At 44.6% G+C, this 24,322-nt stretch overlaps 1 protein-coding gene across 3 annotated transcripts in view; it reads right to left on the bottom strand.

The window, feature by feature from the left end:
• The window catches only part of APP (amyloid beta precursor protein), a 365,769-nt gene that overhangs the window by 86,742 nt on the left and 254,705 nt on the right, over positions 1-24,322 (bottom strand). For all 3 annotated transcript variants that reach the window (XM_075335061.1, XM_075335059.1, XM_075335060.1), the window contains exon 6: positions 1,705-1,907. In XM_075335061.1, the coding sequence (XP_075191176.1) occupies positions 1,705-1,907 (203 nt within the window). The remainder of the gene's footprint in view (positions 1-1,704; positions 1,908-24,322) is intronic.

The raw sequence follows: 24,322 nt of genomic DNA, 5'->3' as shown, positions 1-24,322 counted from the left end.
TATCAGGTGCTGGGGCAGAATACAGACAGGGAATGTGTGTGCAGGGGGCGGGCAGAGGGTGTGGCTGGACACTGAGGCCGTGGGCGGTGCCAGCTGTGACTGTGGGTTCGGCAGTCAAACATGTCATGTTAGGTTGTGCTGAATGTAAACAAAGAACTGCAGAGAATAAAGTGAAAAATCAAGAGAAACAAAAGTTAGAAAACAAAAAAAGTAATGTAGGAGGTGTTTTATATGACAATACAGCACAGATTAACTTAAAAAAAATTTGGAGTTTATGTCGGACAACTCCTTTAAGCAACAGAGTTTCTGTAAAGGGTTATCCCCATCTTCATAAATGGGTATTTTAAATTAGTGCTTGGAAAAACAAGCAATGTGCACTTGACTGTTCCTTAATTGTTAGCCGTTCTCGAGATACGCCGTTGCTTACAGCGCTGGTCAGTCTCCTAAGCAATGATCATGAAACAAAAGAAAACAAAAAGTGTTAATATCTCAAGAAAAGGAAATGTATGAAGATGGGAATAAACACAACAGTTTAGAAGAAGCAGATTTTCCACTGCGGCATCGGAGTAACACGGGGTCACTGAATCATTCGAGCGGCACTATAGCAAAGAGTTTACATGTGCGCAGTTTTTGCCCTTGAAACTTGAAAAAAAACGTCAGTCTATAGCCTAGGAAACCGGCAGAACATCTGCAGTACACTATAAAAGTAGAAGATATATACTGTAAAACTCCATGAATGTGGTAATTGGTGGTCCAGAAATCCCAATAACGAGGCAACGGCCAAACCATACCCTTGTGCTGGATTATCATATCCCTTGTCCTGGACAAAAAATTGCATTAAGCGGAGAGCAAATTGAGGATCAAGCTGGAGCTGCTCCCGTTACCAATATTAGGAAGCCCAGTTGGGAACATTTGTCTCAAAACAACGAATAGTGTTGCGCTTGTTTGTACATGCAAATTCATGTTGGTGACCTAGGCCCTTTGTGTTATCCAATAATTGGCCCACTAAATGCCATCATTATATGTATTGTATTTAAAGGAATTGACTGGGACTTTAGCATTGATGGTCTATCCTTAGTATAGGTCATCAATGCTTGATTGGTGGGGGTGTGACACGCGGGACCACCACCGATCAGCTGTTCCTCAGCCGTCCGGAACTACTCAGCTGCGGAGCTGCATAGGACAGTTCCAACAACTGTTTGGTGGCCACGGCCAGCTATTTTATATCCACCCCTATTCGAATTAATAGGTGGAGGATGTGTAGTACACGGCCGCAGCCATTGTTCCATCAACAGAGCTTCACTGGCCCCATTAAATCAGATGGCCAAATGATGTAACGCCATCACTACAGGACTGGTGGGGATTATCAGAATGGCGGTGCTGAAGTAGAGCAGGATTGAGCACCCATGTTGTCAGTTTCACTTTATTAATACTGTGTTCTATAGTGTTTGTCATAAATTTGACCCAAAATGAGGTGCATAAAGACCTCATTAAAAGGTCAAAACATGGTCCAACTAGGGACTAGCTGCCGGTCTTTTGACCTGTACTCAACCAAATGATCAGTGTATAAGAGGCTGTTGATTCTGGTGGTACGGACAATGTGGTCCACATATGGACTATGTATCAAAAACTGAATTAAGCTTAAGTACTTTGTATATTAAAAAAAAGTTACCCATAAAATATAGACATGAGTAGTGTAATTACCTCTGACAACTTCTTCTACGGATTCAGTAGTTGTAGTGGTGGTGGTGGCAATGCTGGTTGTCCTCTCAGTGGCTTCCTCAAAGGGTTCTTCAGGTTCCTCCTCCATATCGTCTCCATCATCTTCGTCGTCATCAACCTCCTCTTCCTCCACTTCTACAACCTCTTCCTCCTCTTCTTGACGTCCTTGAAGGGCTTTGTCGTCACTGAAAAACACATTTACAAACTTTTAACTTTGTATTTTAGGGACCTACCAGGGACATCAAGCATAAAACTAAAAAAATATAAAACATTTTCAATGTATTTGACAAGTCTTAAAACCACTAATCATTCATTGATGGAGACCAGAGAGGTCAGTGCCTTCCACTGATACAGAAGACACTGCTTGTGCCGCAATCAACATCCTACACGACAGACTGGATGGGAAGGTTTTCAACGTCATCCAATGGCATTATTGGTTTGTATGGGGACCTACAAAATATCCCTAAATTTGGCATATTTTGGGTATCGTTGTGCTCATTTTGAGTTCCAACATGGTGCTCGAAGGCAGCTAAAGTTGAAAGTAGAGTATTTCCTATCCATCAAACGCAACTTGGGTGAATGGCTACCATTTTAATTAGTGACGAGCACAGACAACCTCTTTCCAAGAACAGTATACGGGCTCCTTGAAGTCCAACACCTCATCATAATGCACTTCTACCTGTCTTGGAGGTGGAAGTGGGGCCCCTTGCCTGTTGGCCATTGCATGGTTTGCAACAATGGCATGCCCATCCCTAATCTTAACCTTGTAAAAATTAAAGGATAATGCAGTAGAAACGGCACATAATTATGCACACTCACAGGGAAGTAAAGCTAGGCCAGTGCCTACTGCTCACAACACTCCCAGCTGTGCAAATCTATTCAAGCACTGCATAGGAAAAAAGTGCACTTGCGATTTTCTAAGTCAAGTCTGAAGGACACGTCTTAGGCATTCGTAGGATCTCGTGGCTGGTAATATTTATGCGGCATTTTCAATAGATTCAAATTTTCATGCATTGACTATATGATGTCACCAAATCCCCTTCCTAGAAGGTCACATATGAGAGGATTATCACACCTCAACAAGATTAGCAGCAGAGCTCGGGGAGGAGGCAGAGAGATTATAGAAAGAAGACATAACAATGGTTTACATCCATAGAACTGCCCATGCTCGTCTTAAAGGGATTTCTGTAGTGGAATATCACCTAGAACAAGTCAACGAGACATGAAAGTGTATTTGTGTATGCAACACATTGCCCACAACCCCACCAAGAAATGAGAATGTGATTTATCTCTTTTGGGGATTGGTAACTCATCGAGAAAAACTCAACTTGTCTACAAGTGTTTCAGTCAATATCAGATGTCGCCATTCTATAATTCATAGCCCATTTACACTGGCGGCCATGACGAGCGCGATTGATGATATCACAAGTCGAACGGCACCCTTTTACGTGGGCCAGGGCAAATTGTTTGCATATGGTCACGCTAGGTACAGGGAAGTAACAAGTGCACAGTGAAAGCGAAGGGAGACCCCGAGTCTAGGGAGAGGGAAGATGGTGACCCCTGACCAAACCATCACTGGTTCCTGAGGTTCTTTACCACCCTAGATAGGTTCCGCACCTATGCACCGAGCCGGATACCTGACCCTAGGTATTCACTAGTGCTAGGCTCGAAATAGGGAACGGATGGGATGATCTCTTAGTCAACCCCACTAAACAACTATAGAAGACACAAGGAAGAAAATGCATGAACTACTCATTAGATGACTCAGGTAGAAGTTCAGCAAAGCTTTCAGCAACGATACCACAGAGGAGTCCAAGCCACCTGCTTGCAACGAAGGCTTGAAGGAGGTGAAAATATTACCAGCACCAGTCCAGAGAAAGGAAGGGGTATTTAAACACCAAGGAAATACTGACAATCAACAGCTGCGTGGAAGTTGAGCTCCTGCTGGGTCCAAAGAGGAGAGAGATGAATCCAGCAGTAAAGCTACCTATACTAATGAATACTGACAGAAGGAACAATGGAAAGTCAGGGAGCATTCTGTGCAGCCAAACACTGACCTTTTCTGGCCAGAAACCACATGTCTGTCACACGTGACACACCCGTGACACATACTGTCGGCAGCCCATCCTGTCAAAGTGATCAACCGACAAAGGAGCGTTTTTTTCCAGGGGTGGACATACCATTGATGCAGCCAGTGCAATTGCACAAGGACTCAAGAGGTCAAGGCGTTACTGCCACCTCCAAAGCAGGACGAATTATGTATTTTGGTGAGCTCTTGGGCTGCACAGGGCCCATATATTGTTCTTGCACAGGGGCCCTTTGCTAGTCTGTGTCTGCCAGAGGTTTGTTCATTCATTGGCTTATGGCTGTCATGCTTGCATAAGCCAAGATTGAGAAGAAGCCTTCTTGTCGGATTACTGCGTAGAGGTAAATATCGAAATGTTGTAGAATATCGCTCAGAGACTGAATCTTCAAGAAGATGAGGCTAGCTGCATTATCACCTTCAGCACACTTCAAGAGAGTGCTCATGTACGGAGAGAGCGCTTCACCAATATATACATTTTACACTGTTAAATATGCATCAAATCCTCCCCCCAATTCGGTATTCTAACATTAATAACTCTTTTTGGATATATACTGTAAATATATACTGTACATATATGCACAACTCTTAGTTCTCTAATGCCCTTTTCATGGTCAACATATGGCTAACTGGATAAGACAAGTTTTGCCAAGGGTCATTTATGGATTTCCTTCACTGTAGAGCGTATCTTACAGCCTATGTAAAGGTAGAAAGAAAAGTAGGTTACATTCATCTATTAGTATGCGCAATGAACAGTGCACAGTATAAAAAAAGTTAAAGCTTTTAAAGAAGTTATCCACTATCCTAGCTCATTCCATATTTTATTCATCAATCGTGCTAATATGTGCCACTAAATGCATCCATACTCTTATTATAGGAATATAAATATTTTATCATGCAGATAGCATCACTCAGTGTCTGCCAGCAGCAGCTCTGATGTTAACATCCATCCCTTCTTCTCTCCAGGCTTACTGTGCTCTGTTACTACAAGTTCCATCATGCAATGCAGTTGCCTGTGAACTAGCATTTAGTATGCCCCCTTCCTTCCCCACCATGTTCTGCTGAAGATATTGGGAGATATCAAGTGTCAGAGCAACACAGGGTGCGTACAAGCCCATCTGGCAATTGCCAGATGGCCAGTACAGCCCTGTCACTGTGTTTGTTATGCAAAGTTTGGCTAAATCCTAAACCCTTTGCTAGTGAAGTGCTGTGATCTGTATTTCAAAAGCAAAGGTGTTGGCCCCTGTGGTTACTACTGAATGAAATACACATCTCAGCTTGTAAGGCAGACTAATTGTGACTCACTCCAAAATGTCTACACCCATCATCAGGAGCCCAGAGACAACTTCCTTTCATTTAGTCTGATTCCTGTGCTGGAAAAGGAAGAATCAGAGGAGGAAGAAGAACTATGTGATCCCTGCTAAGATGCACTCACAGAAGCTATACATCCAATACATAAGTATGTTACAAAAGGTATAGTAGTGAAGATATATGGCAAGAAGGTGAAAAAATTTGGAAAACCCCTTTAAAGGCAATGGACATATTGTAAGACTTGCTGGAGTGCTTCATATCCTAATATCTCTCTATAGGCAATATGGTTGCAATGCAGCTATTGCAATAAAAACAAACAAAAACAAAAAAACAAAAAAGTGAGCTGGAGTATGAGATGATACACATGGAGCTTGTGAGCTCATGTTCACACTGGCCATAAGACAAAGAGAAACCAAGGGAAAAAAATGGTCAAAACATACCCTGCTGTAACTAAATAAAAGCATAGTGCATATAAACATAGGGTACTTAGTAAACACTATTTTTTGATCAAAAAAAGCATAAAGCTATCCCACCAATGCCAAGGTGTACCCAGTTGGGATAGTACCTACACTCTCTAATATTAAAACCTTACCATGGGTCTAAAATAGGCCTCAATATTTTTTTTATTTAGTTACAGCAGGGTATGTTTTCACCATTTTTTTCCCTTGGTTTCTCTTTGTCTTATGGCCAGTGTGAACATGAGCTCACAAGTTCCATGTATATCATCTCATACTCCAGCTCACTTTTTTGTTTTTATGTAGTTTTTTTGTATTCAGTACAAATAGGGTGTGGCCCCCTTCTCAGCGAGCTGGATATTTCATTCTGTGCATTCCCTGACTGTGTGTCCTGTTGGGACCCGGTCGCTCTCAGCCCTTGGCCATATTGAGGCCTATTTTAGACCCATGGTAAGGTTTTAATATTAGAGAGTGTAGGTACTATCCCAACTGGGTACACCTTGGCGTTGGTGGGATAGCTTTATGCTTTTTTTGATCAAAAAATAGTGTTTACTAAGTACCCTATGTTTATATGCACTATGCTTTTATTTAGTTACAGCAGGGTATGTTTTCACCATTTTTTTCCCTTGGTTTCTCTATTGCAATAAAAAGCAGTTTTCCCCTAACTTTTAGAAAGTCACTCACAACCTTTTAACAATAAAGTAATGTGAGCTATCGATTGATAATGACTAGAATAGACCACAAGACACAAAATTGTTAATACTAGCAATGAGCAGGCACTACCATGCTTGGGTGCTCTGTACTCATAAAGAGCAGTTGTACGCTAGGATGGGCGCGACTTGAGTACCGAGTATAATGGAAGTCAATAGGGAACTCAAACATTTCTCCGCCAGATTTCCAAGAAAAATGTTCGAGTTCCCCATTGACTTCTATTATACTTGATACACGAGTCGAGCACATCCAAGTATCCAACTGTTGGTTACAAGTACAGAGCACCCGAGCATGGTAGTGCTCGCTCATCACTAGTTACGAGTACCGAGCACCCGAACATGGTAGTGCTCATTCATCACTAGCTACCAGTACAGAGCACCCGAGCATGGTAGTTCTAAATCATCACTAGTTACGAGTACTGAGCCCCCGAGCATGGTAGTACTCACGCATCACTAGTTACAAGTAATGAGCACCCGAGCATGGTAGTGCTCACTCATCACTAGTTAATACCTTACATTTCTTTATTTTAGGGCAGGATTGAGCCTCCTTGTTTTTTTATTATCCATCAGATCAGATATGTAATTTGTGAATCATCCTATATGAAATTCATCCTAGAGCTGAGTAATTGGCATCAAGGTCACCTCTAAATGGGGTTGTCATCTACTGGACCTTTCAGGCTTATTACAGTGCCGGAGTCTGGGCTGTAGGACCCTCAAGTACTCTGCTGGACTAATCCGACCCTGGAAACTTCCTTGAAGCTACTGTACTGTAGAAAATCTTATTCTTGAATGCGGGGGAAATCATGCAATTATTTTGGAGAGCTTTATTTCTTGTGGTCAGGATTTATAGCTTTGCCTACGAGAGATGTAACTAATTGCATGGCTTGTACCCAGCGGGATACTGAAATAATAACCTAAGCAGTCTGCGGGTCACTTTCAGAATCTTTGATGTCTTAAATTCCAGTCGGTTTACCTGACAAAAGTTGTGAAAACCATTTAAATTCCTAATCTCATCATTTAAAGGCAAATTTTGCATCTATGGCGAACACAGATCATCTTAAATATGTAATGTCACCTGGCGGGCAAGTAGCAGCGTAGCTCTGCATCAACCATGTACATGACGACCACCAAAGGTTGACAAAAAGCAGAAGGCCCCTGTACAAAACCATCATGTGGGTTCTTAGCGAAGTTCCCCCAACAATGTTGTTACGATCAGTGGGTCTTATCTACAGAGCCCATCTTCACCCGTCCATGATGCAGTTACGATAAGTCCGTACAGATAAAGCAACATTTGTCATCTCAGATGCTAAACCGAAATCTCTAATTTTGGACAATGCTTAGCGATCACCCTTCTTCGTTGTTGACTCTACCCCCAATGTATCCCGAAAGTGTTCAAAAAGTGTCCATGTACTTTAAAGGCAGAGCTATGACCCTCTCATTAGAAGAGCCCAATGCCATGGTCTACTCTGATTATCCCCAGTGCCAGGACTGATACAGTATCACCTTGTGGGTCTGCCGTTCTATGTCTAAATAGCATTTTTAAACCCATGGAGATAATATTTAAAAGGGTTTCCTGAGACTTTAATACTAATAACCGTTAGACTTGGTCATTAGTATTTTAACGGGCTGTCCACTGTTCAGCATAGTGGCCACATCAATGTAAAGCTCATAAAGGCGGCTTTTCTCAAATACCTTGTGTTGCCAAAAGTGCCTGTGAGTGGTGCTATTGTTGTCTGCTCGTCATCATATGACCCTCGTGCTCCATGACTTCTAAGATCCGGTGATGTCAAGTCAACTTCCAGATGATCATACATCACTGAAGCCGGTCCAAGTCTTCCTGAGTAACTGGGCTGTGGGTGGAGTTTCACTGCTTGTCACAGCCCAGCATCTCGCGCGAGCTCTCTCCATCTCTGCAGCGTGCGGCAAGCAGGAGCGATGGTGGGCTGTGACAAGCGGTAAAACTCCACCCACAGCTCAGTCACTCAGGGAGATTTGGGCCCGCCTCGGTGATGTTGGGTTAACTGGAAGTTGATGTGACATCACCGGGTCTGAGGTCATGGAGCACGGGGGGGGGATTGTCACGTGATGGAGATGAGCGGACCCCAATAGGGCCACTCAGAGGCACAATTGACTACACAAGATATTTGAGAAAAGCCTTCTTTAGCAGCTTTACATCGATGTGTGGTCACTATGCTGTGTAGTGAAACACCACTTTAATAGCTATGAGTCTGATGCCCGACATCACCAATGATCCACTGAGTGAATGGACTGTGGTACACAGGAAATGGCAGAGATGCATCCATCCAAGCACCGAGCAGTGCCACTACCGATGCCATGCAGGTGCTCAACCAGTTGAGGTTCTGGATGTCGGACCACCACTGATATGACATTGACCAATTCTAAATACATGATCGTCAATATTAAAGTCCTGGAAAAAACAGAGCGTCTGTCACCAACAAGATGACTGTACAAACCATACCAAGCACAGCCCCTTCCAGGAGACATGCCACCAAGTCTGTCTTAATTCAAATATGCTGGTGAGAAGATCCGCGCACACTTGACGTGACCGAGCAGTTGGAGATAGACATATACCATCTATCGTCATCAACTGCTTGGCCAAACCAGGATGCACCAAACACCTCATTAGCAGATCTGAATATATAACCTGTGGATTTGGACACAAAGTATGATTGTTATTAGTGCGTGGTTGGTTTGAACAGTCATTTTGTGCTGGCTGATTCCCTTTAACATCTGGGCTACTAAATAAAGAGAAAAAAAAAATTACAAATTACGACAACTCAAAAGTGGCTTGGATATCTTCGATCACCTAGATTCAACCAATGCGGAAGAACTGAAGCCAGACAATGAAGGATGGCATCCTCTAATCTCACTTTCCCCTTTAAAAACAATGACAAATGATTTGAAACCTGAAATGAACCATTAAAAAAACCCAAAAACAACATTCCTGACTTACTGAGTGCGTCTTTGTCTCCGCTGTCTTTAAGGCCTATCGGAGACATTCATCTCTGCAAGAAATTTGCTCTTTTGCATCTAAATGTTTTTTGAAGTCGGTATTTTCAATTAAGATGTAGAGAGCATTGTGATTCTAAACGAAGGAGGAATTCTAATCTCCAGTATTAAATTCACTATATTAAAATAGAAAGAGCCCATAAAGTCTTTGTATCTGCACATACTTATCTCATAACTGATTACTTTAATACTCGACTGGAGAACAATTTGTGAGCAATAATGAACTGGGTGATCCAACACAACCACAGAGCCGGCAATATAGCACGAGGCGACGCTCGGAAACATATCAAACATTTTATAAACTGGGTATCGGCTAAAATTAGAAAACTCATTATTTCACTAGTTTAAAGAGACTGCGACATTAATATGGAGTTGCTCCTAACTTAACAGCTATAACAGCTTCCAGTCTTTTGGGAAGGTTTTGGAGGTGTCTTGAGTAGAGATGAGCGAACCCGAGGTTCGGTGTTTAGACCAAATATAGACTTTTCACCCAAAAACAGAGTTCGGATTTGGAGATCGGGCGCTTTACATATGAACACCACTCTCGCGAGCACGCTGTGCTCAGGTACGCTCTGTGCTCAGTCCAGTGCGAGCCGCTTGCAGTGGTTGAACGTCTCTCACTGGAGGTAACAGTATGATCGAATATAGTGAGCACCCGAAAAATAATTTTGGAAAAACCCCATCTTGGAAGTGATCTGTTTATGGCCGTATGTGAAAGAGCCACTCCTTGGCTAGGTCCTTCCCGGAGGGATATCTGACTATTTTCTGACTTGAGACTCCTAACAGAGGCTCCACAAACCTTTTTGATTTGCATATGGCCACATGTGGGCAGAGACTGAAACTGCCCAATTAGTGACTTCAATTGGGCTTCAGGTCAAGTCCGGGTCCCAAGTGAACTTTATCTAAAGTCCGGCTAAACCCGCCAACCGAAATTCCACGAGTCCGCTCATCTCTAATCTCGAGGAATTTTTGCCTTTTCATCCAGAAAGTTTTCCGAGATCAGAAACTGATGTTGGAGAAGGAGGATCAAACTCACAATCTCTGTTCTAGTTCATCCTAAAAATATTGGATGCGGTTAAGGTCTGGGATCTGTGCGGCCGGTAAAAGTTCTTTCGCACCAAACTCCCCCCAACCATGCCTTAATGGGGTGGTGGGGAGTTTCAAGTGGTGGATGTTTTGGTATAAAAAGTGTTGACGGTGATGATAATGACATGACAGCTGAGAGGTGATCTCATCCAGAAAAGAATTTCCAATTTCAGACACGGCTGTTGGAGGAGAGGTCGGGCTCGCAATCTCTGTTCTAGTTCATCTCAAAAACATTGGATGGGGTTAAAGTCTGGGTAATGTGTGGTCGGTAAAGTTCTTCTACACCAAACTCCCACCAACCATGCGTTAATGGGGTGGTGGGGAGTTTAAAATGTTGGATGCTTTGTTATAAAAAGTGTTGACTGTGGTGATGAGATGACAGCTGAGAAGTGATCTCATCCAGAAAAGAATTTCTGACACCAGACACAGATGTAGAAGTGGAGCTCGGGCTCACAATCTCTGTTCTAGTTCATCCCAAAAACACTGGATGGGGTTAAGGTCTGGGGTTCGGTGTGGCCAGTAAAGTTCTTCTACACCAAACTCCCCCAGAACCAATGTGAGGCTTAACGACCTAAATTATTATTTTTTTCTATAGAGTAACTTTAAAAAAACAAAAAGGTTTAGAGGTTAACCGCACTTTCACACTGCGTTGTGACGTCCATTCAGTGATCCAGTCGTAGCTTCCGTCTGAACCCCACCCTGAAAAATGGGTTACGGACACATGCGCTAATTGGGCCATTAACTAGAACGGTGCAGACAGTTACCGTGTGCTCGGTCTTGCACCATTTTTGGGAATATACGCTTTCTGCAGGTGGACACCGAGATGGAGTCTACTACTTTCAGTTGACCTGACATCAAGGTGGGTCCCAGTCTCCACGAGTGACTGGGCTGTTAGCGGAGTTTCACCGCTTGTCACAGTCCAGTATCTCGCATACTTGCGGCGCTCTGGAGCGAAAGAGAGAACACGCGAGATGCTGGACTGTGACAAGAGGTGAGACTCCGCCAACAGCCCAGTCACTCAGGAAGACTGTTGCCGGCCTCGATGTCAGGTCAACTGGAAGTTGACGCGGCATCACTGAATCTCTGAGGTCACGGAGCCCGAGGGTCACACAATGAGGATGAGCGGACCGCAATAGCACCACTCAGAAGCACACTATTGGCAACACGAAGCATTTGAGGAGAGCCTTACATCGATGTATGGCCACTATGCTGAGTAGTGGACCACCCCTTTAAATCGATCCAGCTGGCAAGTTTCATTCCATCATTATTCTCATTACCAGCAATGTTTCCTGTAGGGTTGTTTTATTTTTACGTGTTGGACTCCCATCAAAGGGGATTGCCTTTTAATGAGATTAGACAAAAATGTTTCTTCTTTCCCCCGGGGGTAACGTCATCCTTGTCCATGGGCTGTGTGTGTCCGTCTGGTATTGCAAAATATCCAGATTAATGTGAGTGGCCATAAGCTGCATTTTACAGATGCCACCAATGGAGAAATGTGTTGTGTCCAAGGTAAAAAACAACCTAACAACCTGGTGCAAACACATTATTGGAAATATTGTAAAATTAGAAGCCTATAAAGCTAAATAGCAGATAATAGTGAGCGGTCTCTGGATATTCGCCCTGTAGAGCAGATTACAGCCATTGTTTCAGTGCGGAGCTCGTTGCTGGACGTGGCTGCAGACACAGCATTCTGGCAATTGCTTTTCAAAGCGATAAGCTGCTTCATCAGTTTCTTTATTCCTCTTCCCCGCCATTAGCCGCAGCGTTCACAGGCCCGGCTCGCTCTGTCTCTCGCTCGCACTTCTGTGTGTTTAGAACCAAAGCCCAGCAAGGGAAACCAATTATCTCCACACTGCCACTAGTGCAAACGTGAGATCAAATGATGTCAAACGAAATGAATCCAATGCACTAAAGATGAGCAGGAATCTCCTACGGCAGGGGGGCTGTAAACCGCGGCCGCTGATTGACTTCCTCACACAGGTAGACTAGCTCCGAGAACTGCTGTCTGCCATTGTCTCCCTATACTTGCTTATGGTTACAATAAAGGGAATCTGGCACCAGACTCGGATTCCAGCGATGTGTCACTTACTGAGCTGTTTGCTTTCATTTTCATGCAATGAGGGACGGCGTTAGCAACCGACGTACACAGGCAAGTGCCTGGGCCCTGGACTGCCAGTGGGGCCCACAAGCCATCGGTAGGGGTGGTGATGTATTCTGTGGCCCCCAGGCTGATTTACGGGGACCACAGTGCTCGGGCAGCAGCCGCACTTTCTTGTCTGCCGTCCCTTTAAATCCAAACTTACACGCAGCATGTAGGGGCACTGATGTTCAAGTGCAGAGCTAGACTGCCGTGCCCTCCTGTCCCACAGATTTGGTGAGAAAGGAGCCGCAGCGCCAACGTCCTGCTGAGCTGTATGCCACCCCACCACAGTTCTGTATACCCCAAGAGGCTGTATAGCCCCCAGAGGCTGTATGTCCCCCCACCCTAGTGATTTATTCCTCTGCGAGGCTGTAGGTCCCTCCCACCCCAGTACTGTATACCGAGATTGCATGTCACCCCACAACAATGGTGTATACCCCCAGAGCTGTATGTCCCCCCCACTCCAGTGCTGTATACCCTACCAGAGCTGTATGCCCCGCATTAGAGTAATATGTTTACTCCTTCAGTAATGTGAGTCGACCATCAGGGTTTTCGAAAGGGGGATACTCTGGTTCCGGGACTACGGATACTTTACTCTCGATGGGGTTATCACAGGTGGTCGGTCCCGGCTTCGTGCCCTGGGCGCTCACTCTGCGGTTGTGGAATGGGGTACAGGGATGATTTTGGGGACATACGTGACGCCACCTGTGGTGTCTGGTAAGCGGGATATACCAGCGCTGCCCGCGGCCGACCTCTGAGGCGATGGTGACGGCAGCTTAAGATCTCTCAGCTCCCCACAGGTGGAACTATTTTACCTCAGGGCGGTGGGTCGCTGACCAGGAGGGAAGCGACTGAGCGGTGATGGCTGCCTTCTTCTCTGATGTCGCAAGATCCTGTCGAACGGCGGAGAGATGACACACCGAGTCCACATCAGCTTAAACAAGTCCTTTTTACTGGCATCTGGTTTGTTTTGCACAGTTCACAGCAGAAACAGTTCTGTTACCAGAAGGCCAATGGTCACAGGTTTCGGGGGCGATTTAATGACAGAGTCTCTCTCTGAGGTAACCTTTCTTTGTCTCTTTCTCGGTCTCTGCTCTGAGGGCTCTGTGACTCCCTCTTTAACCCCTTCGTTAGTCTCGTCACTGGTTTTCCCAGGGGTCTGATGCTGCACGATTTCTTTATCTATCCTGCAACAGCGTCGTGAACTCGGCTTGGGGTTAGTAGTCAGACTCTTGATGTGTACCAGGCCTCCTCTGATTTAGGATCTCAGGTTAATGTTCAATGGTTTTGGGGATAAACCTGACAAACCTCCTCGGTTCCGTTATACCGGTGTCGACCTGAACTCTTCAGCCGGCTCTTGCCAGACCTAAAGCGTCCCCTTTCCGTCTGGTTTACCCCTTTTCCCGAGTCTTTTCTTTCGGGGTACCCTCGCTCAGGACGTCGGGCCTATGTTATTTCTAGCCCTTCTTTCAGTTATCAATTTACTCTCGTCTCTTCTTGTCACTCTTTACTGACTGACTGTTAACTCACTAAGTGTCACCCAGTCGTCCTGGCAACCACGTAGCGTCTCACGCTCAGTTAGGCTCCATCCCCCTAAGGACCTACTATATAAACAGTCCCAGGAATATGAAGGTAGGGGCTGCTGAGTCAATGTTACTCAATCTAATATAAGACTCTGCATTTCCTCTCTCTTTCACCTGTAACCAAAGAGCACTGCACCTTGATGTTAAGGTGCTTTATTCCCCTGTAGCGCCTAACCACAGGGGCGCCACATTTGTATGCTCCCAGCCAGGGGCGTAACTAGAGTTTGATGGGCCCCGGTGCAAAGTTCAGACCTGGGCCCCCCCTCCACGTACATCGACATTTAGGGTACAGGATAATGACACTGACACTCGGGGTACAGGATAATGATGCTGACACTTGGCTCTTACCCACAGCACCCAGATTTCCCATGATCTGAAATCCCTCTATCAGCACCCAGCTTTCCTATTTTCTGATATCCATCTTGTCCTCGGCACACTGCTTCCCCATGCTCTGCTATACATCTTTCCCTCAGCACCCAGCTTTCCCATATCAGAGCATGGGAAAGCTGGGTGCTGAGACATGACGTATAGCAGAGCATGGGGAAGCTGGGTACTGAGAGAAGATGTATAGCAGAGCATGGGAAAGCTGGGTGCTGAGGGAAAAGAGCCTTTTTCCCCTCAGCACAAAACGTTCCCATCCCCTGCTTGTATCTTTGTCCCCCCTTGTATATAGTTCTCCAAATACAATAATGGCACCCACATAGCCTTCCAAATAGTATAAAGGGTCCCACATTAACCCTTCATATATTAGAATACACTTCCATAGTCCTCCATGTATAATGCATTTCCCATAGTTCTCCATGCATTATAATTCACCCCATAGTACTCAATATATAATACTGCACCACATAGTCCTCCATATATTATAATGCACCCCCATAATCCTCCATGTATAAAGCAGCCCTTCAATTATTATCTTGAATTTCTCATAGTTCTCTATGTATTATATTTCACCCCATAGTTCTCCATGTATTATACTGCACTACATAGGCCTCCATATATTATAATGCAGCCCTATAGTCCTCCTTGTATAAAGTAGCCCTCCAATTATTATAATGAATTTCTCATAGTTCTCCATATATTATAATTCACCCCATAGTTCTCCATATATTACACTGCACCACATAGTCCCCAATGTTTTATAATGCACCCCCATAGTCCATGTATAAGGTAGCCTCCATAGTCCTCCATATATTATAATGTAGCCCCCATAGTCCTATATGTATTATAACGCAACCCCATAAAACTTCATATTGCATTATGCAGCCCCATACTCCTCCATGCATAAGGCACCCCTATATTCCATGTATAAGGTGTCCTTCATTTTGTATTATGCAGCCCTCCCAGACCTCCATATATAATAATGCAGCCAGCCTCTCCAGGCCTCCATGTATAATGCAGTATCTCCAGGCCTCTATGTATAATGCAGTATCTCCAGGCCTCCATGTATAATAATGCAGCCACCCCAGACCTCCATATATAATGCAGCCTCCCCAGACCTCCATGTATAAAGCAGCCTCTACAGGCCTCCATGTATAAAGCAGCCTCTCCAGGCCTCCATATATAATGCAGCCTCCTCAGACCTCCATGTATAAAAGCAGCCTCTCCAGGCCTCCATATATAATGCAGCCTCCTCAGACCTCCATGTATAAAGCAGCCTCTCCAGGCCTCCATGTATAATAATGCAGCTACCCCAGACCTCCACATATAATGCAGCTCACCTTCTCTCTTCCTTCCACCGCTGCTGTCCTCCCCGCTGCTCGTTCTCCCGGTGCTGCGGTCGGCGTCCTCCCGTCCTGCACTCTGTGCACTCAGCACAGCAGTCGCTCGGGAGTGATGTCATCGCACAGGGGGAGAATGGTGATGCATAGCACGGCACCGGCTGCGCTATGCTTCATCATTACTGTGCGCAGTGACGGGGGAGACGCCGCAGCCGCTGACACCAGGTAGGGGGCCCCGGTGCCGCCGCTGACATCAGGCAGGGGGGCCGGTGTCGGCGGCGGCAGCGGGTCAAATAGCGGCCGCGAGGTCTGTGACAGATCAGCGCAGCTCCTCTCACACTGACAGGAGCTGGATGCTGATCTGCCTGGCGGCCGCCGGGCCCCTAACCTCCCGGGCCCGGTCGCGACCACTGTGACCGCGGTAGTTACGCCACTGCTCCCAGCCTCCCCTGTATATACAGCAGTTTGTGTAAGATGTCTATATCTACCGTATGTATGTCAGTGTGTATGACTGTGTATAAATTTGTCTGCTTATATTATTTCTGTGAATTTGTCTTCATATATGTACGTATGCCTGTATGTGTTCGTATCTGTATGTGCATGTCTGCCTGTACATGGGGCCCACTGAGACACTTTTTTTTTTTCCTGGAGCCTGCCCTGGATACAATCCCTGTTTTTTCAGCTGCAGATCTAGTAGAGCTCAAAATGCAAAGCCCTGTATAATAGGATAGCCCTAGTATAATAGTATAGCCCTAGTCCTATCGTGACAAATCGTCTGCTGATAAAACAGTAAAACACTGGGGTCCCTGCAGCAAACACCCCTGGCCAGCATCTTTCCCTTCAGAAGACGACTGATTTAATCAACCCTCTAATGCCCCTAACAGCTGCGGGTGGATTCGAGATCCACCCATGGATGCCAACCATCTAAATGTTGCTGTCAAACTCAGACAGTTGCATTTAAAGGGCATTGGTCACCAAGATTTTGCTCCCCATCTGAGGGCAGCATAATGTAGAGACAGAAACCCTGATTCCAGCGATATGTCACTTACTGAGCTGTTTGCTGTCATTTTGTTAAAATCAATGTTTTCTCTGCTGCAGATCTAGCAGTTATACAGAGCTCATGAATATACTGGACTACCTGCAGCACGCCAAGTAGTCCTGTAATGATAATCTCTTGCTGATTACACAATGATTTTATCAAAACTACACTAGCAGCCCAGTAAGTGACATCCCTGTAATCAGGATCTCTGTCCCTACCTTATACTACTCTCAGATTAGGAGGTCAAAACCTGGTGACAAATTCCCTTTAACACTTGCTAACAGGAAGAACATCACTAATCCCACCCACTGGCACCCAGTCACGTGATTGCAGGATGCTAATGGGTTGTCAAAACATCCGGGGGTCAGCTGAAGACCCCTGTGACTGTCATCACGATCCTCCTTTGAATGTCGGTCACAGGAGATGCTGATTTCTGCCATACAGAGCAGTGCTAATGCACTGCAGTGTATAGCAAAGGTGATCGGACGATCGCAGCTTAAAGGGAAGGTGTCGCGTGTTTTTATTTTGTAGTAATAATAATAGTGATTATGAAATCAAGTATTTTTAATACAAAATTAAACTCACTGTTTATTTAGTTTTTATTTAATTCTAGTTTTATTGAAGCCCTGGGGGCTGCCATCTTGGATCTGCTGTGAGTAACGACAGTTACTCACCTCCTTTATGGCAGCGCCCAGGTCATAGAAGACCAGTATCGGGCTCCGACTCTATACTGTAACATAGAGAAGGCGTCTGGTGTGAAGTGGACGCGCCCCCCCTGGACTATTAAATCCAGTAAAAAGGAAGGAAAAAAAAAAAAAAAAAAGTTTAAAAATGTTAAAGAAAAAAAGAAAAAAAAAAAGCCCCCCCCAAAACTAAAGTTCAAATCACCCCCTTTTAGCGCAATTAAAAATAAAACCATAATTAAAAAATACACATATTTGGTATTGCAGAGTTCAGAAATGCCTGATCTATCAAAATATAAAAAAAAATTGATTGGCAAACAGTGTAATGAGAAAAAAATCTAAAAATCACAGAATTACGTGTTTTTGGTCGCCGCAACATTGCTACGAAAATGGAATAAGAAGATCAAAACATTGTATCTACCCCAAAACGGTAGCAGAAAACATGTCAGCTCAAGGCTCAAAAAAATAAGCCATCGCTGAGCTCCAGATCATGGAAAATGAGAAAATTACGAGCCTTGGAAAACGGCGCCAAAACCACTTTACTTAGTTATGTTGTTTTTTGTTTTTTTTTTTTTTTTACAAATTTCTGAATTTATTTTCAATACTTAAATAAAAAATACTAAACGTTCGGTGTCTTCGTACTCATAGTGACCTGGGGAATTACCGTATTTTTCGCTTTATAAGACGCACTTTCGTTCCCACAAATTTTGGGGGAAAGTAGGGGGTGCGTCTTATAAACCGAATATAAATATATATATCAAAGGGAGCACAGGCACATTATAATATGCCCCGCTGCCCCAGCCCATCAGCGCGGTGCGGTTTCAGCACCACGCTGATGGACAGCGGCTGTGCATATTATATGAGTGGGAGCAGGAGATCTAACGCTGCCGCCCGCAGCTTTCACCTGCCCCCAGCACCGCTCCAGAGCGGACCTTGCAGTGTGCGGGTGTGTGCATGTATGTATATATGTATGTATATATATATAATATATATATATAATATATATATATATATACATATATACATACACACACACACATATACATATATACATACATGCACACACATGCACACTCCCAGCACCGCCCCAGAGCGGACCTTGCAGTGTGCGTGTGTGTGCATGTATGTATATATGTATATGTGTGTGTATATGTGTATATGTGTGTATATATATATATATATATATATATATATATATATATATATATACACACACACATATACATATATGCATACATACATACATGCACACTGCAAGGTCCGCTCTGGAGCGGTGCTGGGGGCAGGTGAAAGCTGCGGGCGGCAGCGTTAGATCTCCTGCTCCCGCTCATATAATATGCACAGCCGCTGTCCATCAGCGTGGTGCTGAAACCGCACTGCGCTGATGGGCTGGGGCAGCGGGGCATATTATAATGTGCCTGTGCTCCCTTTGATCGCACATGATTACCCCTGTGTTAGATATGGCCCCCATACTGCTGCCCATAGTAAAATAAAAAAAGCTTTACTTACCTCCAGCGCTGATCTCCCGGTCTCCTGCTGCTGCTGTCTGTGATAAGGCACGCAGAGATAATATCACTCTGCTGTGCCGATCACATGACCGGCAGCAAGAACCAGGAAGTGGAGGAGGAGCCCAACCCCACGGAGGGAGACACGAGGAGGGACAGCGCTGAGAAGGTAAGGAAAGAGTGTTTTATTTTATTATGGGCAGCACTATGGGGGGCATATCTAACACAGGGGATATGTGCCATCTATAGTGGCCATGGGCAGCAGGATGGGGGCCATATCAAACACAGGGGAGATGTGCCATCTATAGTGACCATGGGCAGCAGTATGGGGGCCATATGAAACACAGGGGAGATGTGCCATCTATAGTGACCATGGGCAGCAGGATGGGGGCCATATCAAACACAGGGGAGATGTGCCATCTATAGTGGCCATGGGCAGCAATACGGGGGCCATATCAAACACAGGGGAGGTGTAACATCTATAGGGGCCATGGGCAGCACAGGGGGACGTGTCCCAGCACAAGGGGGCTATATTCAATATAAGGGGGCCATATCCAGATTAAGGGGGACTAATTTTAGGATGGGGGCTATGAGGGACATATAGCCTATATGATTTGTTAGACGGACACTGGCAATATAAGATGGACCCCATTTAACATTAAAAAAAAATTCTCTTTTCCTTCACCAAATTTGGGGGTGCGTCTTATAATCAGGTGCGTCTTATAAAGCGAAAAATACGGTATATGGCTAGGTCAGTTTTACCATATATTGACTATAGTAAATAACTTACCCAAAAAAAAATTTTATTTTTTTTTGCAATTTCACAGCACTTGGAATTTTTTTTCCATTTTCCAGCACAATTTAATTTCCCTCAAAGCTGGTTGGAAGGTGACGTGCAGGTTATTTGAGCAGGGAATGATTACACAGACTCGTGTAATGGACAAGTTACCGAATTAAGCAGGGGAACAAGAATGTACTGTGTAAATAGGCACATTTTCCAGCCAGGAGTAAGTTAAAACAGAGAAGTCATGGAGACGCTACAATGGAGGACTTATAGGTATCCAACCATCAAAATCCCCACCCCCTCCCGGAGAAAAAAAATAAAAATATTGTAATTAATTCAAAAGGGTATCATCTTTGGACAACCCTCTTCCCAACCAGCCTATCACAAAAGGGCTTGAGGATGATTTAATCCATATTTGAGGATGTAAATTTAAGTCAGATTTTCCACCGTGACTCTTCTGCCGTGTGGCTCCACCTCCCTGACTCCCACAACATATGTACACAGTGCTTGCTTTTACTGCAACTACTATTAAATATAAGGAAATCTTTAGGAAGCTAAACAGTAAAAAGCAGGTGACGGAGATTGAGCAGCTTATAGGTTCCTTTTAAAAGGGAATGCCCACTTTGCATTTGGAGATAAGCAGGGCACGTGAAGTCAACTCAAATTCCCGCTGGTACCCATTAGAATGGGCCAGCTACCAATTTGTTTGTATCCGACATCAAAAACTACATTTTCATTCTAGTGTAAACAAAGCTGCATTCAAAATTTGCATAATCAACAGAGAACCCTAACACACCAGCCTGACTAAAGAACGGAGACGGACTTCCAGGGTTGCCGAGTGGAGATGGAAAAGATCTCATTCCAATGAACACTTCATTGCATACAAATAGTCCCTCACTACATTCAAATTTACACTCACTGCTGCAAAACAATTCTGCTTCTCATCGCCTGTATCCTTCCCGTCTCACAACCCGAAACAGATCTTCAGCACCTTAAATTCTCTCCTCAATCCCGAGACACCTCCTCCCTCTCCTCTCATTTCAGCTGAAAACTTTGCCTTTTTGTTATACAAGCTACTCACAATGGTAAATATGGAAAATATCTGCAATGGGCAAATTGAAGGAGAAGGGAAACTGGGTCAATAAGATGGTATGTTTAACTGGTGCAGACTCATGGGTACTGTATGTCATAACTTGCAGGGGGATCTGTGCAGGTAATTAGCAATTATGTCCATTCTGGTATAAAACCCCATTTATCGTCATACTCCCTCTTTGCTCCTGTAATTGCTCTGGTGTGTCGCCCCTTCTCTACGCACACATGCATTCCCAAGGTATTAATTACTACAGTGTGAGGCATCCGGATCACTCATTCCATATTAAGGACATAATCCCTTCTATATATTAACCGAACGCCTGACCCGTTTTGCAGGTTTTCAGCTTTTTCCATTTCCATTTTGTCCTCTGTGAGATTAAAGGAAAACGACACCAATGTCATGTAACTGATCAGACAAGGTCATAGTAACGTGAGAATACTAGGTTCTAAGCAAGTTCCTTGAAGTCACATCTGGTTACGCATCTTCCCTGCAGCATTGTTTTGTGCAGGCCTGCTGGGTCTGCCGGAGCGAATCTCCATTCTGGTGCAACCAGGGTAGTCCTTGGTGGAAGACCCCCCCCCCCCCACTAGGATGCCCATAATAAAGGAGTTACCTTGATATAATGTCCCTGACCACCATGCCACCTAATTAGGTCTTCTGCCAACGGCCATAATTCCGATAACAAGTCATACAGTACAGACCAAAAGTTTGGACACACCTTCTCATTCAAAGAGTTTTCTTTATTTTCAGGACTCTGAAAATTGTAGATTCACATTGAAGGCATCAAAACTATGAATTAAAACATGTGGAATGAAACACTTAAAAAAAGTGTGAAACAACTAAAAATATGTCTTATATTCTAGGTTCTTCAAAGTAGCCACCTTTTGCTTTGATTACTGCTTTGCACACTCTTGGCATTCTCTTGATGAGCTTCAAGAGGTAGTCACCGGAAATGGTCTTCCAACAGTCTTGAAGGAGTTCCCAGAGATGCTTAGCACTTGTTGGCCCTTTTGCCTTCACTCTATGGTCCAGCTCACCCCAAACCATCTCGATTGGGTTCAGGTCTGGTGACTGTGGAGACCAGGTCATCTGGCGTAGCGCCACATCACTCTCCTTCTTATTCAAATAGCCCTCACACAGCCTGGAGGTGTGTTTGGGGTCATTATCCTATTGAAAAATAAATGATGGTCCAACTAAACGCAAATCGGATGGAATAGCACGTCGCTGCAAGATGCTGTGGTAGCCATGCTGGTTCTGTATGCCTTCAATTTTGAATAAATCCCCAACAGTGTCACCAGCAAAGCCCCCCCACACCATCACACCTCCTCCTCCATGCCTCACGGTGGGAACCAGCCATGTAGAGTCCATCCGTTCACCTTTTCTACAAAGACATGATGGTTGGATCCAAAGATCTCAAATTTGGACTCAACAGACCAAAGCACAGATTTCCACTGGTCTAATGTCCATTCCTTGTGTTCTTTACCCAAACAAGTCTCTTCTGCTTGTTGCCTGTCCTTAGCAGTGGTTTCCTAGCAGCTATTTTACCATGAAGGCTGCTGCACAAAGTCTCCTCTTAACAGTTGATCGAGAGATGAGAAGGTGTGTCCTGTATGTGGAGGCAATACTTTTCTCTATGACTTTAGGCTTGATTCTAAGTGCATTTATCCCGCCGAGTATGCGACACAACCAATCGGTGTAACACCATTATCACAGGCCATTTTCCAGGTACCAGACTGGGTTGTTTCCAACTCTAATTTTGTGCTAAAATGGAAAATGATAAAGGAGACTTAACCATAAAACACAAAAGGGTCATGTAATAAAGTGCATGAAAACAGTTAGTGTGACAAAATCTGCTTCTGACCCTTGAGCTTCTGACATGTCTCCATATCACATCCCATATGGCTACAGGATGTGGTTTCCAATATGGCTACCCAACATAGTTTCTAAGCCTCAGCTCATATTTTATGGTTCAGATGTATGAAAGAAATGGGAGATAAAATACATGCCAATTTCAGCACCGAATATAAGTTGGGTCTGAAGAAGAGGTAATTAATGGTAGAATTATGCAGCATCTATGGCAGAATGGAAGAAGTGTTAATATAACGGCTATAGGGGTGTAGGACACATCTGGCCAGTAGCCAGACCACTCAAACCCAACACCACAGACGTGCTACAAAGGAAGGACAGGTGGCTCGCTGGACACTGGGACCCCTTGCTCAAGCAATTCATATTATACTTGTGAGTCTTAATGTGTCACTGTTATTCTCGAGGCTCATTTTGCATCTCCCTGGTTTTGGTACCATCAGTGAGAAAGTTCCAGGGTTTAAGCTAAAGGCCACCATACACATTCTGCCTTAATGCTTTCTCCAATTCTTCAGCCCATTATTCCACATAAGAGAATGCTTTTTTGGCTGAGCGCTTCTGTGTTCTCTATGAGAGTGGTCACCAGACGGGAAACAATGCAATCAACTTTCGGAAATACAGTATCAATATTTCCCTAGACAATTACCCGGGGCTCCCATAAACATTAGATAGGTGGTGGAACTCGTTAATATTGGTGTGTTTGGCTGACAGTCGAAAGCAGACCTGCAGAACATTCGGCCCATGGGTCGCAGGTGACTCACAGAAGGAAGTTTTGCGGCCTGCGGAGAACCGCGGGACCCCCATTCTCATCTTTCTATATTCAACTGTATTTGCGTGTCTCAAAAACAAAAGAGATGGGATTGACTTCAAACAAACATGTACAGGTACCTAGATGTAAATGTTTATTTGGGATACGGACTAAGACGTCTCATCAGTACTGTGGTTCCTGTATAGTCCGCAGTCTGATGATGCCTGGTAACAACAAATCCCAGAATCTCCTTACCGATGTTAAGGACTGTGTAGAGTTGAGGTAGTGGGTTGTATTAATCACGTAGGCAGGTTACCGATGCAATTAGTTTAATTCTTCAGTCCACTGTCTTACAGCAACTCCATATAGATCACCAAAACGAGATGCCCCCATCCATGAAATTCCAAACCTGGACCGGTAGTTCCCCTTCCCTGATACCCACTGTCTCCCAACGTTTGGCTAGCCAACAGCTTTGGTATTTCACACTGGTATGGTCTGCAGTTACAGCCTATGCTTCTCCAGATGACAGACACCACCACAGTAGAGCGTGTATCCATCTCCAAGTGGCAACACTCCCACATCCCCTATTTACTGTCCTAAGTACTTCAAGCCGCCCCCCCAGGTTTGAGCCAGGACCCTGGGAAAGACCTGCCCCCCAATGCTAATTGTGCATTAGGTGGAGGTATTTTCCTGAGGCTGAGCCCCTCACCTGGGACTGCATGTGAGACCCCCTGTGGGGGCAGCTTCACTGGGTCTATCACAATCC

This window comes from Anomaloglossus baeobatrachus, chromosome 2 (assembly GCF_048569485.1).
Source record: "Anomaloglossus baeobatrachus isolate aAnoBae1 chromosome 2, aAnoBae1.hap1, whole genome shotgun sequence".
NCBI classification, from domain to species: domain Eukaryota; kingdom Metazoa; phylum Chordata; class Amphibia; order Anura; family Aromobatidae; genus Anomaloglossus; species Anomaloglossus baeobatrachus.
Note: the sequence above shows the minus strand (reverse complement) of the source record. Positions and strands in the feature narration are given on the sequence as shown.